Here is a 19,403-nt window from a genome sequence, read left to right as displayed (position 1 = left end):
ATTAACTTCCTTATAAGCCAATTTTTTCTTTTTTCAATTTTTTAATTGCAAATTTAGTCCAATCCTAAATAGTTTACTGAAAATTTATCTCACTTGTTTTTTTTGCTAGCAGTCATAAATCCGTTATTTGATTTTCCTTAAATTTCGTTCTATAAGATAAACTTATGAAGTAGACACGAAACGGAAGGAGAGGAGATTTCCAAAAATGATTATAAAAACATTAAAAAGATTATAAAAAAATAAAATAATTCAATGTAAAGTTTTAAAGTACTGTTGGGCTTCCTGTGGTTTAGTTTCTTTGGTTACGTCAAACGAGTCAAAACAACATGGCGGAGATGGAGATAAGTAGGTCTCCAAACGAAGATGGCTCAAATGTCGGCTCAAGTCGATCTTTGCCATCGGCAGAGAATCCTACGATTCGTTCTCTTAAATCTGCTGACATTAGGACTTTGGTTTCGCCACCCAGTGGTGGATCATCTGCTACTGGGAGATCTTTATCGCCTGATACGAGATCATCGCCAGCCGCCTTGGAGTTTGAAGAATACAGGTACATGTAAAATGGCGGTCGATTTGATTATATAGTTTAATACTTGATATCTAATGGAAAAACACTTGTTGAGACTATAAGGCTCCTCAGAGTTGGCATAGAATAACAATCCTCATTATTATCAATGAACGACGGCATACAGGATTTTATGTTCTGGTTGAGATTTAGGAAGGCGACAAATGATTGCTAACGTGAAGTGTACTGTCTATCTATATAGGCCCTCGATAGCAGATAAGGTAAGGATAGGCTTCTTTAGCCAGGACAGATGCTCACAGACAGAATCTAGTGAAATCCTGCCGATGAAAGAAATGCAAGAAGTTATGGCAAAGTTGGTGACGGTAAGTGAATGATCTTATGATCAGTTGCAAATGACTTATGATCAGTTGCAAATGACTTATGATCAGTTGCAAATGACTTATAATCAGTTGCTTAGTAAACTATGAATATGAAAAGCATGCAGCACAAACATGGTCTTAATACGGCAAGGCATATATGAAGGAACATCACATTGCATGAGAATTTACTCTGCATACAATCAAATGTCCAGAACACGGCACAGACACAGCGCTGACAAGAACACAGCAATGCCAGTCCAATGACATTGAGTAAAAAGTAATGAGCCAATTAAATTGCTTGAAAACATCACGAGGACAAAAATGATGACATATATGAAAGGCAAATATTTAATCTAAGGATGACCAGCTCAGCGGTTGTTTTTGTTTCAGCCAGCCAATCACAGTGGGGCAAGGGGTGAAAGGTCAAGGGGGCCCCCTTTGTGGTAACAAAATGGCAGCTTTTTAGATTTGATATGGTAATTTGATTCCCCCCCCCCCCCCCCCCCATCATAATCATGATCATGATTCTTTATCAGATCTCATTATACTCAATCAATTTTGTTTTATTGCAGGAACTAGATAATATCAAAAGAAATCTACATTATTCTAAGCACATTATGCAAGCTGAATATGAAAATAAACTGCAAGAAAGAGCTTTGGATTTGTAAGTGTATAAATAAATAGGAGAATGATGAATTATTAAATGCATTTTGTTGATACTGTATGATAGCAATATTTATATAAGTATCTCGTTTCTTAAGGGGGAAATACATGCTGAGATTTGTCAACCCAATTCTTTGTCAGAAATTATGTATTGAGAAGCAAATTGTACAAGTAGTTTAGACCCTGATTCCAGCTTGATTTTAAAAAATTGAATTGGCCCAATTCAAAAAATCTGTAATATCATTTGGGCTTGAATTGAACAGTCAAATACATTGCATGATTTGCATCCCGATACAATCTGGCAAAAGAATTGGGCCAGTCAAATGGCTGCATATAGACGGACCTATTAACACTCAATAACTGTGCATGCATGTAATTTTTTTCCTGTCCCCACTGCTTTACCCTCCATCCCAATCTTTCTTTATTGTTAAGCCCTATTTTGGTTCGTGAGTGGTTGGGTAAGACCCCATTTAAATGAACCTTGCTCATGCATCACATTTTCTCTCCAGGTATTGTCGAGTTAATGACAGGATTCTAGATCTTGAAAAAATTCATGAGGGTGTAAGTAAATTTTATAGTAAAACTGAATTGTACATTCCGAATATAAGAACTTTTAATTAGTGACATTAATAATTGTGTTAGCGACTTACTTAAACATTTAACTAAGAAATTCAGCGATAAAAAACTATAGTTTAAAAACATTTTAATAAAAGACGACGTTTGACGTTTACGTAACGCCATTATCAAGTCAATAAGAATAAGAAAATACAAACTATATATAACCATGAAACAAATGAAAGCTAATATTACAAAAAGAGGATATATATATGTACAAGAATAAAAGATAATAACAATGATATAATTACATGAATAAATAATTGTATGTTTCAACTGCTTGTGTTTAGAAACTGGATGTTATTAGGAGAAGTTACAAGCAACGATTGGGAGATGCAATCAGTGAAGTTGCCAATAAACACAAGGTACAATAAATAGAGAATATATTTACATGTTAAGAGCTTGATATAATTTTTATTCACAAATTTCCACATGATCATATCAGGAACGAGCAAGTCTGCAAGTCCCAGTCAAGCTCACATAAAAGATCACATAATTAGATTAATATCTAAACTTTATTTAAACTATGGATATACTCCAACTTCAGGCTGCTCTTACAAGTAAACAAATCACTTGAGGGAACACTGCAGCTGGGTATCGCACACTGAGAAGTGACCTAAATAGCAGCTAGGGATCAGCATGAAGTAGAGTCCTGCCTCTGAATTATTTATTTTGTAGCCATATTCCTGTTAGTGTGACATGAACCATGAAATGTCAGCTTCAGGCTGGCTAATAACAATTGCTGCTCAATTGCTGAACATGATGTCAGACTATACGTGTAGCTATATCAGATTGATTGATTTAAACGTGTGACTGGTCAGTTTGACTGGACATAAGAAGACAAGTCTAATAAGAGGACAGTCCAGACATATGTCTATCATTCGGCCGTTAGTTTATCATTAATATCACTGAGCTGTGGAGTTAATTTATCTGGATGTTGATTTTTATTTTCCTGTGGATGCCCATGGATTATAGAATATATTTTTTGTGGCTTAACTATTTCCCAGTCTTTTGTTTATTTTTCATAGGGTGTAGAAAATAGCATTTAATTTATTAATTTTACAAAAAATGGTTATTAGGATCACTACAACAAAAAAAGAGCTGAAGAACAGGACAAAATTCAAGCCAAACTTGAGAAAGCACAAGGCGATGACGATGACAAAAAGAAAGCACAACAGCAGCAAGAATCACTCCTAGAAATGATGCGAATGCAAATGAAGGAAGCTAAGGAACGTGCTGATGCACAGATAAAAGAGGCACTAGAAAGAAGGCCATCACCCAGTAGCGTTGACACAGATCCAGAGATTTATGAACTCAGAGATGAGGTGCTAAATCTGGAGACTAAACTAGATGAAGCTTTGACAGAAATTGATGAGAAAGATAATACCAATAGAAGATTAGGTAAATAAAGTAAGAGTTTCATTTGTAGACTAGTGTACAAAGGGAATCAAGGGGTGTGTAGGGCTAGCACACGTGTGCCTCTCAGACTCACTTCCAGAGTCTCAGGTTTAATACTCCAGTTCTTTTCAGTGACCACAAATAATAGTTCCTAACTGAGGCTGGAGTTACCATGCATAGCAAAACTACAGTTTGTCATGCGCGGTAACTCCAGCCTCGGCTAGGAACTATTATTCATGGTCACTGAATGGAACTGTAATTATTCCTGCACTTGCCATTACCTACTATAAGAAATAAGTAGGTAGCTTTGCTTCTATTAGTACAAGTGAATGTAAATAGTAAATTGAACTGTAACTAGGAATAGCAGTTATTATGGATGCATGCTTAATGAGGTGCAAATGAGATAACGAGTATTAAGTATGGGCCTGATAGCTAGCCTCACTTGTATGATTCTTAAAAGACACAAATTTCTTATTGCAGACTCAACTGTAATAACAGCTATTGACTGTTGCTAAACAACTTTTTATTTCTGATCGATTAAATATTATAGCTTTAGAAGTTGAAGACCTCACTGAACAACTAAAGGATGAAAGAAAAACAATTAATCAGGTAATCCATACATGTATATATAGTATAAAGCCATTGAATACTTGTAAGTGTATATTTGTGAGTGACAAGAGACAGTCAAGTTTATGGATTTCTGTTTCTTTTACAGCTTAAAAATGACTTGTCTAACATCCAGCTCAAGGCTGAGCAAGAAAGAAATCGACTGAGAGCAGAAGTGAGTATCAAGGATAAATGTATCAATATTACAATAACACCTTTGCTTGTCACGCACAAAGGTTTCTGTGTAGGGCTTCATGCTTAAATAAATTAATTATTCACCAATAGTCACCAATCACTGAGTATTATGCATAAAGCCTCACATTCATTGAATCCTTTGTTCATGACAAGCAAAGCATATATCAGAATTTGGCAATTTGTACACGAATCCCAGAAATAAAACAAGCAGGGAGAACAAGTCAAGCTAATTGTCAGGAGTTTCTTTTTTTTTCATTTCTTTTTTTTTTTTTTTTACAAAAATATCAAACTCTACTTTTAAAATTTTGCATACTTAGATGGAAAGACAAAAAATAGCTTTGCAAAATGAAATGGAATCTCGTATCCAAGAAACAAAGAAAAGTGTAAGTATGGCTTATATTAAATTAATTATGATCAATATTAATACTGACAGAGTGTGTTTATACAGTACATGTAAACTAAGGTCTTTAATTGTTTTGAAAATAACTGATGTAAATTAATTGGTGGTGCAATTGCTTTATGGGAACAAAAGGCATGCGTGCATACTTTGGTGTTCATAATTAATATAAATACTTACATACTCATATATAAAAATTATACATACAATCATCACTCCCCCTTAGGGCTGACTTCCATGAGATTCACTCCACACACACACTAATACTACTGTACATGTACACGTACAATTTATTTACAACATACAACAGTCGATCAACTTACATGTTGGTTTTTATGGAGGCTGGAAACCTGGAGAAAAACCCTTGTGGCAAGGGAGAAAACAACACATCAAACAAACTCCAAACTCACATACTGTATGATCCAGGGGTCTAAGGATAGGGCTCTAACCCGGACCACAGTGGTGAGAAGCGAGCAGTAAACCATGCAACCTATGTAACCAGTAAACTATATGCCACCAGTATCACCCATTTAATTCAGGATGCAGGTGTATATTAAGCATATAAATTTTATAAATCAATCTCTAAGCCCACATAAAATATTAATTTGTACAATGTACGCATTACGTATTACTGTAAGTACACCTCTTACTGTTATAAAAAACTTGATATATTAAAAATATATATATCATGATTTTTTCAGCGTCACAACAAGAAACCTTTGCCATCATCAGATATTGTTAGTAAACCAAGTAAATTTAAAATATCATTTAACTAAATGTAGTTGTCATGTAAAAATGAATTATTCTAAATGTTGAGCAAATTTGAGAGGGATTTTTCGGTTCTGATTGAAAGCAACGTTTTAATTATAACAAAATTTCTAAAAAACATAAATTAGCAATTCACTGTTACTAATATAAAAACAAATTAAACCATTTATTTGTTTAAAACCTCAGCTGCAGGATTAAATTTTGTTTCCTTTCCTTTAGACTAAATGAATGAACATTATAATAAACAAAAAATAATGTAATTTTAGCTGAAAACAAAGCTTTTAAATTTAACTTAATTTGTCAACCTCAACTTAATACTAACAGTACTATCTCAATGGCATGCATGCAATCATACAACATGTTACCACAGCAAATTAGGGTTTTGATGGATGGCAATCAAAGTGTTTCCATGATGACATTGTCAGAAACACAAAGCTTTTAAGCACACATGCATGCATCAGAAATGTCATGAAAAATGCTTTGATTGATGTCCACCATACAATCTCTTTCATTTCAACAACAATCTGCATGTGCTATTTGTTTAATGATTGCAAACAAAGTAATATCCCTTGAATCTCAGTATAGCACCTCATTATTAGCTCTATTGATTTTCACTTAAATCTATGCATTCCTCTTTTTATTATAAAATCACTTGTTAGGTTCTTGCTCAATCTCAAAAAGAAGTTGAGAAGTTGAGGAAGCTTCATGATCAAAAGTCTAAGGAACAAGAGCTGCTGGAGAAAAGACTACAAGAGAGCATGAAAACTGAGGTAATAAATATTAATACTGCATGTATGACTTACTTGTAGGTAGCAAATGAGAAAAATACTGATCTCAGATGACTTTAAGATCCACATTCATCCCTAAGTGAATAGTAGACACAGGTAATTGGATGTCATTATGATGGAGAATAGTTTAGTAACTGAAACTTGTCATGTTTTAACTTGTCTTGTTTTTTGAGTATTTATCACACAAAGGCAATAATTCTGTCCATTAATAATAATAATAATAATAATGATAATAATGGGAAGTTCATAATAATTAAGAGTAGATCAAGGTAGAGACAGAGATAGACTAGAGAAAGAGTAGATAATATGGTGTAAGTAGCTTCCAGCCCATCAAATGACTGATAGATTAGACAACAGATCTAAATTTTGACAGTTAGCTGGCAACAGACATATGACAGTAGACAGTCTACAGACACCACAGGGAGGGGCTATTGATCCCATACATGCACACTAGATGATTGATAGGTGATCGAGACAACAGATACTGACAGGCAGCTGACAGACATATGACAATAGACAGACAGACACCACTCATAGGGAGGGGCTGTTGATCCCATACAATGCAGACAGTGATAGACAGCTGACACTCATAGACAGACAGGAACCACAGATGTGCACATTATTATACTAACAGTTACTTTGCACCTGCACAAACCTGACCTACCAACTCTAGCGGCCCGCTGTCAGCTACAAGTCATATAAACCTGCTGTTAAATCACTATGGGTAAGCACCTTGCACAATGTTAAAACTCTTTGTTACTTCATATTTGATGTGTACATTAAATTGTTGTTTTTATTGAGTAAGAATTTTATGATAAACCAAACTGTTCTGTTTTAAAGCATTGTGATTGGACGAAGTGTGTTCTCTCGCTTTCTGTTTGGTTTAGATTTGGAAGCCACTTAGGTTTCACAGTGTTCTTGTAAATGTCTAACTCATGTAAAATCCACTTATTATATAATTTTATGTACTGCACGGTCCAGTAGTTACACAAGTTAGCCTGCATATCCATAGCTATACTAAAATCATAAGAATATTAGATTATCAAATTATATCCATAGCTATACTCTCTTGGCTTTATATATTTCATATTCTTGACTTTACATTATTGTATGTTCAACTAAGTTCATATTGATATAGTCAATGTGAATCTTGGTAAAGGACTATAACTGATTTCCATGGATTTCCTTGTCTGGAGTGCTTTGGTGATTTTGACAACGCTTTTGTCAAGAAGATAATAAATGGTTGAATTACTCCCATGACAAGGTCATACTTCAGTCATGAGAGGCAGAAGCATCTTCAACTCCTAATATAATAATAAATTCATGCATATATATTATCTGCCTTTTGGGGTATAGAGGCTGTGAACCATCTTGTGATGGCAGCCATGACTTTCAGACATGACAGCTTTTTGGTTTGGGTTTAATGTTTTCCCATTTCAGAGCACATAAACTTATAAACTTATATTTTACAACTTACTACCACTCTCCAAACGGGGCTCTTCCGTGAGGTTCTCTCCACACGCACTACCACTACATGCTATATTTACAACATACAACACTCAACTCACATGTTGCTTTTTACGGAGGGAGGAAACCAGAGATCCTGGAGAAAACCCTCTTGGCAAGGGAGAGAACAATACATCAAATAAACTCCACTCACATATGATCCAGTATGGGCCAGGGCTCGAACACATGTCATTTCCTATGGTATCATTTTTTTGTTTTACGGTTGTGCATAAAGAGATACATGAATATGGATGCAACTCAAACAAATAATCTTATTCTCAAGAGAATAGACGTGTGGTCTCAAATGGGAAAACATGCCCAAGCCAAAAAAAGTCTATTGAATCTGGTCTAAGTGTCTGTCACCTGCCTGGTCTACATAAAAAAGAATTCAGTTTCCAAAGAGAAAGGGAATGTTTTGAAAATTGACTTGTTTTATTTGACATGTAAACAGGAAAAAGAAGAAGTGAGTGAAAGTGAAAAAGATGGGTTGATTGCACGCCTTCAAAAGATTGAAAGGAAACAAAGGACAGAAATATCCAGGTACCCTTGTGTTTTCCTTACATGTACGTCATTAACTGACTGGGTTACCTTCATAGCCAGTATTTAAAAGAACATACTTTCATAGAAAAAACTATTATTTGGAACAAGATTGTTTTAGAAGCAATACCGGTAACCTGGCCAAAATAAGAAATGTTTTATTTTAACACAATAGAATGTCCCTAGAATTTATCAACAATTTTTCTTTAAGGGATCAAGGATGATTTCAAGGGGGTGGCTGTTACCTAGAAAGCCAATATATAGCTCCCTCTTTAGATTTTATGTAACTCTTTAATCATATTGTGAAAAGTCCAAAGGGTTTGGTCAGCCATTATACCCCCATCCCCTGCATTCGCTCTTATTTGCAGCCAAATAAAGACAAATGTCAAAATTTTTTGAAATATTTTAATAAAAACATGTGGTAGTTACATTGAATTATGATAAAGTTATATGTCTGAATCTATTCAATGTTTATACATTTTCTTTAGATTACAAAAGGAATTAGACCGTGCCAATAAGATGTGGGAGATGAAGGTTACTATACTTCAACAGACGTGAGTTGAGCAATTCAATACTAATAGAAAACTGTCTTTTCGTCCTTAAAATCCAACCTAACTTTTGTTTTACCATCTTAGTTCTTGTGTCATTCCCTTGATTATTATTATCTTTGTTTATCATTAATGCTTGAGAGGGTGCCTAGGGCATTAGCATGGGCATGGGTAGGAAAAGGGAGTTGAGGCATAGGTGGATTGGGTGGGGTGTTGAGGCATGGGTAGACTGGGTTGGGTGTTGAGGTATGGGTAGACTGGGTGGGGTGTTGAGGCATGGGTAGACTGGGTAGGGTGTTGAGGCATGGGTAGACTGGGTTGGGTGTTGAGGCATGGGTAGACTGGGTGGGCTGTTGAGGCATGGGTAGACTGGGTAGGGTGTTGAGGCATGGGTAGACTGGGTGGGGTGTTGAGGCATGGGTAGACTTGGTAGGGAGTTGACACATAAGTGGATTGGGTGGGGTGTTGAGGCATGCGTAGACTGGGTAGGGTGTTGAGGCATGCTTAGACTGGGTAGGGTGTTGAGGCATGGGTAGACTGGGTGGGGTGTTGAGGCATGGGTAGACTGGGTGGGGTGTTCATGCATGGGTAGACTGGGGGGTGTTCATGCATGGGTAGACTGGGTGGGGTGTTGAGGCATGGGTAGACTGGGTGGGGTGTTCATGCATGGGTAGACTGGGGGGGTGTTCATGCATGGGTAGACTGGGGGGGTGTTCATGCATGGGTAGACTGGGTGGGGTGTTGAGGCATTAGTAGACTGGGGGGTGTTCATGCATGGGTAGACTGGGTTGGGTGTTGAGGCATGGGTAGACTGGGTGGGGTGTTCAGGCATGGGTAAACTGGGTGGGATGTTCATGCATGGGTAGACTGGGTGGGGTGTTGAGGCATTAGTAGACTGGGGGGGTGTTCATGCATGGGTAGACTGGGTGGGGTGTTGAGGCATGGGTAGACTGGGTAAATGGATTATATTCTAAATTCTTATCAAAATCATCATAATGTTTTCAGGATGCATGCATTAAGGGATGAAAGTTTCCTAAGAACATCACTTCAAAGACAAGCGGCTAAACTACAGCACGCTGCTGTAGTATACGCGGTAAGATATCTATCGTACACGTTTCTTCAATAAATGTCTGTTTTCTTATACATTTTACTTTTTATTTTTAAATCTAATTGAACAGAGTAGTGGGCCTGCTGTCATCCCCCTTCAGGACCCTCATCGACCTGCAAAGACATTCAGAACCCTGGTAATGTATCTTACGTACTCCGCCTATCGGTTTAACCATTCACTGTTTTAACTAGATTCACTTTGTCGTGGGGCTTATTGAGGTTGTCGTAACAGATGACTTGCACTAACAGGTCACGTAACCCTAACCCTTAAAACGAGCATCTGTGTCAATATGAACGCCAGAAATGAAACGAACTTCAGCTCATAACAAGCGATCAGGAGAAATGGCATTTAATACTTAAGTAGAGTATAAAGATAAATTATATGGATTTAGGATTTGTATGGCAAATGCAATACGTCACTGCATCCTTAACCAGTTTTTAGATATTTTCAAATTTTGTTATACTGATCAAATTGGTTTCTGCGCATGCCCAATACTGCTCTACTTACTCAGTTTTTTTCTTATCGTTGCAGCCCGCAATAAGGCCTGGTCGAGTAGAAGGCTTTGGTAGAATACTTGAAGGAAAAAGAATAATGAGAGGTAAATGGATTGGAGCTTCGTTCCCCCCTCTTTTTCTTTCTTCCTTCCTTCCTTCCTTCCTTCCTTCTTGCCTTCTTGTCTTCTTGCCTTCTTGCCTTCTTGCCTTCTTGCCTTCTTGCCTTCTTGCCTTCCTTTCTTTTAGTGTATTTTAAGTCGGAGTAAAGGTTAAGAGTCTTATAACCAGCAAAGACAGAGTGTGTTTAAGGGTGAACTTTCTAGCTAAACACCAAAGAATGACCTGAATAAGATAACAATAAAATGTTTTGCTTGCGAACATCTTTTCTTGCGCTAAAAACCCAGCCAAAGGATTAGAAGGCCCTGAACGTGTTATAAGATGTTTTATCTCCTGTTGTTCTCTTAAACATCGTTATCATCGTGCAATATAAATAGTAATATAAATTTGTGGCTAACTTTAAAAACGAAAAGTATTCTGTGGTATAAAATACTATCTTTTTTGTTTGCGTTGTCTCTTCTACAGTACATATCTTTGTTTAAATCCACAGACATAGAAACGCCATTTACAGAAGAAAGACCAACGCCCGTCCCTGAAGACCTGGAGTCTGATGATATGCACCAGTGAGTAGACATCTTGATGTACTATAGGTGCACTTTATGACCAACCCTGAAACGACCTCTAGGCTGATCTAAGTCGGAGCACGGCTAACTCACAGATTTGAGAAAGGGAAACTAGTGAACCCGGAGAGAAACCATCGAATCAAGCGAGTGCACTACTGCTACATCAAACTTGATTTCCCACATATCATATCACTTATACACAGAGTCTGTGAGCCAATACAAACCCTATCATGTTATTTCAAACATCGATCACACTTCTTGGTTGAAGTATGTTTTAACCGATTAGTTCTACTTAAAAAAGTCTAATTCTGTGCAGCCTCGGTTTTATTTACGAGTCTGCTCCCTCGATGAGGTAATTCAGGTGCCTTGAAATGATCTCGAAAAGGTAGACTGTGAGAATGCAGACATTAAGAAATAGGAACAACTGTAGGAAGGAGAGGTTGACGTGAAGTTTCCAATTGCTTTTGCTTTGAGAGCTGTACTTTCAAAGGAAAACAATCGTGGTGACTTTTTATGAATACATTCCAGATAGACATTCCTTGTTGGGTTTCGGCTACGAATGTACATTCGATTTTAATCTAATCTCTTATTTGAACACAAAGGAACTCTGAAAATGAATACAGTGAAAGCATCAGCTTTACAGAGCGTCCTCCCAAAGACGATACCCAAAGCTGCCACGAGAGACAAGGGTCTGCTAGTCACGTGGTTCCTGCTCCTATGGCAACAGAAGCATGACGTCGGCTCCGGTAATGGTACAAGCTCATGTTATTTTGTTTGGTTTTACCTCATTTTGTAGATAAAAAATTCAACTAACTTTAAATAATTTGAAGTTATTTTAAGTTCTTGTACAGTATTCTCTTGGGCATTGTATTTACCTATTTAAGGTTTCAGTTATTTTTGGTGTGTCTGAAGACTCTAGAGCAACAAAAACATTTTCCCCCTGTAAATAATAAATGTATATAAAGAACCTAAAATCATGTAAATTAAATATAAGTTTGTCAGAAAAAATGTTGTTTTCCTGTTTGAGGTGAGCTCGATCAAGGTTACTAGCTATTCAAATACGAAGTCAATGATCTAGGCAGGATATCACCGATGATAAATGAAAGACAACTTACAGCTATGTACCTCAGGGCGTGGTCAACTAGCTATATTAAACAAGTGAAGCTTTGATAAAACTAAACTGTGGCTTGAGGATGCTCACAGGAGGTGAAACTGTAATTATTAAAGATTCTCAAGTCCATCAATAGTTATTGTTAGAGACCTTTAGCATCAGGTTTACTGCTAACTACTAACCACTAGGAAGAATCGAGCCCCGAAAAACGCCCGCAAACACGTAGCCTGCAAAGCAGGCGTTCTTGTGGGTTTGGGGAAAAACCAGGGTTTTGTGGGAACTTTGGAACGAGCGAGAATTGATCATGAAACCGAGCAAAAAAAAGCGAAGGAGGAGGGGGCGTTCCCCACGTTCCCTTTTTTTGCTAGGTCTCATTTTTCTCGCGGGCCCTTGGTCGAAACAAGAGCCCCAAAACCCCGATTCTTCCTCTCAAACCCACCAAAAGAACGCGTGTTCTGCAGGCTAGCAAACACGGTAAAACACTAAGCATCAATGAAATTCAATATGGCGGCTCTTCCAGCAACAACTTCGCTAGGGCGCCTTGTTAAATGTCGAAAATTTGACGGAAAATGCCTGACGTCGAACTGCAGTTTGAGGTTTGCGGGGTTAGCAAGAACGTCGTGCAAAAGTTGTCTATTTAATTAAAACATGTACATGGCGTATCTACCCATAATTCTTACGGGTCTCAGCTTTAAATTTGTAGTTGTCCAGCGTGACTAACTTAATTCAAATGAGCATAAACCTTTTTATTTCTACTTTCGCATAGTCCTGACACGTTTCCCCTCAGGGTTCAGCAGCTGACTATCAGTGACCATGACCGACGCTGTCAGGCGCACACGCATGTCAATAGCCTGTCTTATCTTGATCTGATTTCAAAGCCATCTCGCCTCGTAGGTTCCTGTTTATTGACCTTCTTAATAAAATCTCTCCAAAAAACAAACCCCGATTATAAAACTAACTGTCGTCTCGTAATCCCTAAATCTGAATATCTTCAGTAACACAATGCAACGCAGGTCTTTGATAGAATGTAATGCAAGGAGACTATTTGTTGTCTAGGGTTTAGATTGAAAGATAATGAAGTTCCAAATAGTTTTGATCAATTCTGTAAACATCGCGGTTTGTTTTTTCAATATTGTGCAACGCTAAACATCATATCTTAAGCGGCAATTAACCTTCTCGCTCAATCTTGGGTGCAACAGCGGCGCAGTAGGGCAAGTTCCACCTAATGTTTAATAACGCGAGGTTATTCTTTCTTGGGAGCTTCACAAAAACGTAGGACTGCTTTCTTTTGCAGCTGAAATTTGTCCCGCTAGGGAAGTCAAAAGTCATTGCCTAGGGTTGACAGCGCTGCACGTTTGAAAGAGGTTTATTTCATAAGAAGGAACTGAAATGCGCTTTGGTGGGTTTTCACCGATCACATGGCCACTGATGAAGGCTTTAAGATTTTAAACCTCTGGACCATGAAAGTGAAATCTTGCTAATATCCAAATCATTTGAATGTTGTAAGTTATTCGTTCGGGTTAGTGCGATAATTACCGTGGTTTGAAGTGTATCGATCGAATTGCGTGTAACAGTTAATTGGAGCTTAATTTGAAGGCAAATCTAGAGGCAAATCGGTTGATAGTTATTCATTAGGGATATTGATCATTGATTGGCTCAGCGGGGATGCTCGCCAGTTAATGTTGGATAGTAAGATCTGTTGTTGATGGACTGGTGTACGGTCTTTGTTCGCTCAGTTCAGTGTCTCCGCCATTCTCTCCTCGGGTACTACCTAATGTTTTGAAGAGCACGCGAGAATTGGAGTGAACAGTAATTACTGAAACACCTTCGACTCTCATCTAGAGCAGCTTCATTTCCGTACGTCGTTAACTCGGTCCGCCCTTGACTGATCCCACCATGGTGAAAAGGGATCAAGAATTCCACACAAATGATGAAGAAAAAGTTAAGGAACGAACAAGTGAATCTAAACAAAAAAGGAAACGTAAACGACGAAGAAAACCAAGACTAACTGGGTTGAGTAAAGAAAGACAAACGGCAAACGCGAGAGAAAGATGTCGAATGAGGAGCATAAGTGATGCTCTTCTGCATCTAAGGGGTCATCTTCCTTCCACTGTGGTACCCAAAAATCAGAAGTTATCCAAGATCCAAACACTACGGCTAGCTATCGGCTATATATCTGACTTATGGCAAGACGTGCAGAACAATGATGGACGAGTTCGTGTGCTTGATAATATATCTGAGATATCTGGACAAGAAGAGGTGAAAGAGGTGCCGACGCAGAAAACAACATCCAGTGGTCGCATAGACAGCGTGAAAGATTGTCCTGTGTCGGAATGTGTTTACTGCGATAGCTTTGAGTACTTCATAGAATAATCGTAAAGGTTTTTGTTTATTTATGATGTACGAGCTATACAGTGGATCATAGTCCGTTGTTTACGAGTTCATACTGAGTATGCTTTGTTCCTGTACAAGTCCACGGCTTTGAGACCCATCAAACTTGATTCTTCACAACCGAACATCTCAGCAAGTATCTCTACGGGATACAAGTTCTGATGTACCCTAGAGATTAAATCATCGTGTCAAGTGAATATATTTACTCAAAGTTACCAGGACCTGTTTAGGAATGTTTTTACTAGTCCACGGCCGGAGACCCATCAAACTTTATTCTTCACAACTGAAAAACTCAGCAAGTATCTCTACGGGATACAAGTTCTGATGTTCCCTAGAGATTAAATCATCGTGTCAAGTGAATATATTTACTCAAAGTTACCAGGACCTGTTTAGGAATGTTTTTACTAGTCCACGGCCGGAGACCCATCAAACTTTATTCTTCACAACTGAAAATCTCAGCAAGTATCTCTACGGGATACAAGTTCTGATGTTCCCTAGAGATTTATTCATCGTGTCAAGTGATTATATTTACTCAAAGTAAGCAGGACCTGTTTAGGAATGTTTTGGTTCTCGATACCGACCATTAGCACATGGCAGTGTTAGAAACCCACTTCACAAAACTTGTAAAATTCGATTATCTTGATCTATACAAATAAACAAATTTTATTGTTTATGTGACTTATTAAAGGTAAAACTTCATGAGATGCGCTTTTTTGTGGTTTTACTGGCGGGATTCTGTGTAGCTTGTCGAGTTTCAAGAGCTCTGAATAAACTACACCAAAAGAAAAAAACACGATTTACATGTTAAAGTTTCCGGTAATTGACTCTATTGTTATTTGATTTCAAGTGGCTAGATTGCTTTCAATGCTTAGAAGTTTTTCATTCTTGTTGATCAAACTGCTCTTATAATCCTTTGACGAAGACATGATGCGTAACAATAGCAAGAATCATTCTCCGCACGCGACCTGCGAAAGGTCCAACCTCTAATCGAAGAGCAATAGTAGCAATGATATCGATCTTAAATTTAACTAATCCAGGACTGTAATCTTAAACATGCGTAAAAGCTTCAATACATTTAATTGGTTTTTGCGGTGGAATTCAATCAGTGCACCTCACAACCAACCACGTGGACTCAATAATTGCCATCAGTTTTTCATACCTCGGGGCATTTTTTTAATGATACTAAGACGAAACGAACTATTTACTGAACAAGAGGTCTTTTGTCTATGAATATTCACGAAGAGGAACGTCGACAGAAGCTGTAGGGGTCGAGTGCTGACAAGCCACAAGCAGTGCTAATTCGAGTTCACAATCAGTCAACATTGGACTTTTGAGTTGAATTGATTTGATCCAATCTTCAAACAAGTGTCGACAAGCTATACTGTTTTCGATTTTAGCTAAACTTGGGAAAAATGCAAATTGAAGGTATGTTGAGATCACCGATTGTGCTGCGGTGCTGTTCAAAACTATCAGACGCCAGGAAAGTTATAGGAGAAGTGGTTGGAATTTTTTTCTACAGTATATTTGAAATTAATTATTACTCATTAATTAGTATAAAATTATGAAATTAATTATTCCTTCCTTCCCTCCTTCCTTCCTTCCTTCCTTCCTTCCTTCCTTCCTTCTGATTTACGAGGCTATTTAATGTTTGAAATCTTATTACTATTTCACGGGTTAGCAAGGCAAGCTACTCCAAGTGCATCCGGGACATAACTAAAGATACATGTCCGTGATTGTTCGTGATCAGAACGAACGGGTATCATTCTACAGGGTTATACACTAAGGTACAGACTGACTGCACGTGTATACTCATATTTAAGATCTTTGTCGAAAAGTAATACTCTTGTCATTTAGTAATTTCTTATACTAATAGTCAATTAAGATCTCCATCAGATAGGAATCAATGCAGTACTGTCTGTAGTTTGTAACTATTGTTGTTTCTTGGCCTTGAGTGGCCTTGGTAAATTAAAGTTAAAATAAAACTTTGGCCTTTTTTGAGCATTAAAAAATCTTAATAGAAAAATATAATATATTTCTTGTACTAAACAAGTTCTAATTGAAAGCCAGATTCGATTGTTTTGAATGAACCGCGTTTGTACATATTTTGTGCTAGTTGTATTTTCTCCGACGTTTCTCTGAACACCAAGTGATAGGTTTCTTATTACCTATCTCAATCACCGAAGACGACCCCGATTGACTCTCAAGGCACGCAAGCCCGGAATGCTTTAAGGTGCTGCAGCAATTGATGTTTACAGCGCATGTTGCCTCAAAGTTAAAGCTGAAACTCTGCATTCAAGTCTGTTGTTAAAACAGACTACAATCTCGACAACAATCAACCAGATTTGTATAGCTTCACATGGGTTTTAGAGGGTTTTGGTTCGCTCGCTACAGGGGGTAGCTTAAAGAGCTGCGTTTGATTGAATCAGAATTGCATTAAAGTAAAGCATATTTCACGCATTACGTGATTCAAGCGTTGACTCTAAAGTATGTAAGAAGGAAAGGAAAAAAATCAGTGTTCCTTAAAGAAATATGGAAAGCGAATTTCGAATCTCTTGGGTAAGAGATGGAGTTTTCTTTGCTACTATTGTAAAAAAAACTGTGCTCATTGCACAAACGAAAGTGGATTTTAGATGGGTTACGGCAAGTGGCTGTGGTCACGCCCACCCACCCACAGCGCGCCAAATGTTCCGAGATCATTCAACGTTTAGTCACGCCTTACTCTAATACCTTTGCTAAAAGTAAATTGTTATTTAGTGTTGATAACGTCACTATGATCATAAAAACTAAACACACCCACTACACCAAATTCAACCTTCACTCAAAACCATTCCATAACCAATAAGAATATATTAACTATAGTAAAAGTTACGATAAACAATCAATAAAGTAACCATGTTCACCTTTGCTTTGCTCCAGTTTCATGTAAAGTTTATTTTTTCTTTGTTTACGACAAAGACAAGGTGTCATGATTGCCATTAAGAACTGCCATCGAAGAGAAGAAAATCTGTTTTATTGTTTCTTGATTGCATTGTTTATCTTAAAAAGCGGATCGTTCATGGACACAAGGTGGTATATTGCATGCCTCAAGGGATATATCATGCACATGTTTATTTTAATAAAGATCGAGATGAAACATTACATGGTCTTTCAGATGCAGTAATCTTTCCTTCTTCCCTTCCTTCCTACTCTCCTTCTTTTCTATTTTTCCTCTTTCCTCCTTTCCTAATTTCCCTCTTTCTTTCCTAGCTTTCTTGAACATGCAAGCATAGCGGGGATTGGTCTATTGCTAAGTAAAATCTATACTCAAGACAGGCTCACGGGAAAGCAGCAGGAAAAGTAGCCAGACTTTTTGTGGGAGCTCATAAAATGAGCTTTTTGTTCTTTTCTATTCTCTATTAGACTATTTAATATTCTTTAAATTGTTATTTTGATGAATAATTGTTATAAATTTTGCGAACAAGTAAAATAAAGATTAAATTTTCCTTTTTGGACCAATCAGTAGGCTTATACTAAAACAACTAGACCTCACGTCGTCATAGTCTACACGTCTATATCGATTTCCGGTCTAATGCGCTATTGACACGTAGACTATTCAGACTAGTCTAAATCAAATGATGTGCTCAACCTATCCCAATGATTGTTTCGATATTGATATCTACAAACTGTTTCAACAAAGAATTAGAAAAAGTCTATTTATATACAATGAGTGATTTCCAAAACCCTAAAAAGTATTAAACCAGACTTATACATTCCTAAAACCCTTAATAATGAAAACTTTATTGAGTTTTTCCTCGAAATGCAATCGTAAATCTCGCTACGTATAGGTAATTTACAATTGGCTACTTGAATCGAACACAACTGTGACAAATGACAAAAAGAAAAGAAAAGAAAAAGAAAAAAAGGGGGTATTATATCTGTAACACTATAGGAAAAAAATGAAGACTATTAATGCTGCATTAACTGGACTCTTCCATTCTTTGTTAATAATAATAATAATAATAATCATCATCATCATCATCTCATAAATTCTAAAGCGCTATTTACATTTGCTGATCAACAGCGCCGTTTCAATTAAATCCTACAAAGAATTTCAAAATTTATGAAACTAATTACAAATAAATTAATAAAATATATATCTATGAAAATAATTATGAAACTAATTACAAATAAATTAATAAAATATATATCTATGAAAATAATTATGAAACTAATTACAAATAAATTAATAAAATATATATCTATGAAAATAATTATGAAACTAATTACAAATAAATTAATAAAATATATATCTATGAAAATAATTATGAAACTAATTACAAATAAACTGATAAAATATATATCTATGAAAATAATTATGAAACTAATTACAAATAAATTAATAAAATATATATCTATGAAAATAATTATGATACTAATTACAAATAAATTGATAAAATATATATCTACGAAAATAATTATGAAACTAATTACAAATAAATTAATAAAATATATGTCTATGAAAATAATTATGACACTAATTACAAATAAACTGATAAAATATATATCTATGAAAATAATTATGAAACTAATTACAAATAAATTAATAAAATATATATCTATGAAAATAATTATGAAACTAATTACAAATAAATTAATAAAATATATGTCTATGAAAATAATTATGAAACTAATTACAAATAAATTAATAAAATATATGTCTACGAAAATAATTATGAC

At 36.4% G+C, this 19,403-nt stretch overlaps 1 protein-coding gene and 1 long non-coding RNA gene across 5 annotated transcripts; both read left to right on the top strand.

Annotated features, from left to right (window-relative positions):
• Window positions 1-325: 325 nt before the first annotated feature.
• On the top strand, window positions 326-12,827 carry LOC116297064 (uncharacterized). 4 transcript variants are annotated; one of them, XM_031705215.2, is made up of 19 exons: window positions 326-547; window positions 765-885; window positions 1,455-1,546; window positions 2,055-2,106; window positions 2,451-2,525; window positions 3,240-3,561; window positions 4,109-4,167; window positions 4,274-4,339; window positions 4,677-4,742; window positions 5,458-5,493; window positions 6,184-6,294; window positions 6,986-7,036; window positions 8,270-8,358; window positions 8,844-8,909; window positions 9,909-9,996; window positions 10,082-10,147; window positions 10,543-10,609; window positions 11,113-11,185; window positions 11,788-12,825. In XM_031705215.2, exons 1-19 carry the CDS (start codon window positions 327-329, stop codon window positions 11,918-11,920), a joined length of 1,854 nt encoding a protein of 617 aa, XP_031561075.1. In that variant the 5' UTR covers window position 326; the 3' UTR covers window positions 11,921-12,825. The 4 variants fall into 4 exon arrangements, with proteins under 4 accessions (XP_031561075.1, XP_031561088.1, XP_031561081.1 ...); XM_031705228.2 differs by lacking the exon at window positions 6,986-7,036 and having other exon boundaries at window positions 11,788-12,827; XM_031705221.2 differs by lacking the exon at window positions 5,458-5,493 and having other exon boundaries at window positions 11,788-12,824.
• A 3,131-nt stretch (window positions 12,828-15,958) lies between these two features.
• LOC148907011 (uncharacterized) lies at window positions 15,959-18,182 on the top strand. The gene is made up of 2 exons (XR_016121073.1): window positions 15,959-16,112; window positions 17,934-18,182. It is a non-coding gene; the product is annotated as an uncharacterized LOC148907011 (long non-coding RNA).
• Window positions 18,183-19,403: the final 1,221 nt, after the last annotated feature.

The sequence above is a fragment of the Actinia tenebrosa genome, unplaced genomic scaffold (genome assembly GCF_029948245.1).
Source record: "Actinia tenebrosa isolate PJP-AT-01 unplaced genomic scaffold, QUT_ActTen_1.0 PGA_scaffold4__44_contigs__length_22323623, whole genome shotgun sequence".
Classification (NCBI taxonomy): domain Eukaryota; kingdom Metazoa; phylum Cnidaria; class Anthozoa; order Actiniaria; family Actiniidae; genus Actinia; species Actinia tenebrosa.
Note: the sequence above shows the minus strand (reverse complement) of the source record. Positions and strands in the feature narration are given on the sequence as shown.

What these genes read in the sequence shown, in the direction of transcription:
- LOC116297064 (XM_031705215.2), top strand. Translation starts at nt 327, where the DNA reads ATGGCGGAGATGGAGATAAGTAGGTCTCCAAACGAAGATGGCTCAAAT. An exon ending in TTATGGCAAAGTTGGTGACG is followed by an intron (nt 886 to 1,454) that starts GTAAGTGAATGA and finishes GTTTTATTGCAG; the next exon opens with GAACTAGATAATATCAAAAG. An exon ending in TAATACCAATAGAAGATTAG is followed by an intron (nt 3,562 to 4,108) that starts GTAAATAAAGTA and finishes TAAATATTATAG; the next exon opens with CTTTAGAAGTTGAAGACCTC.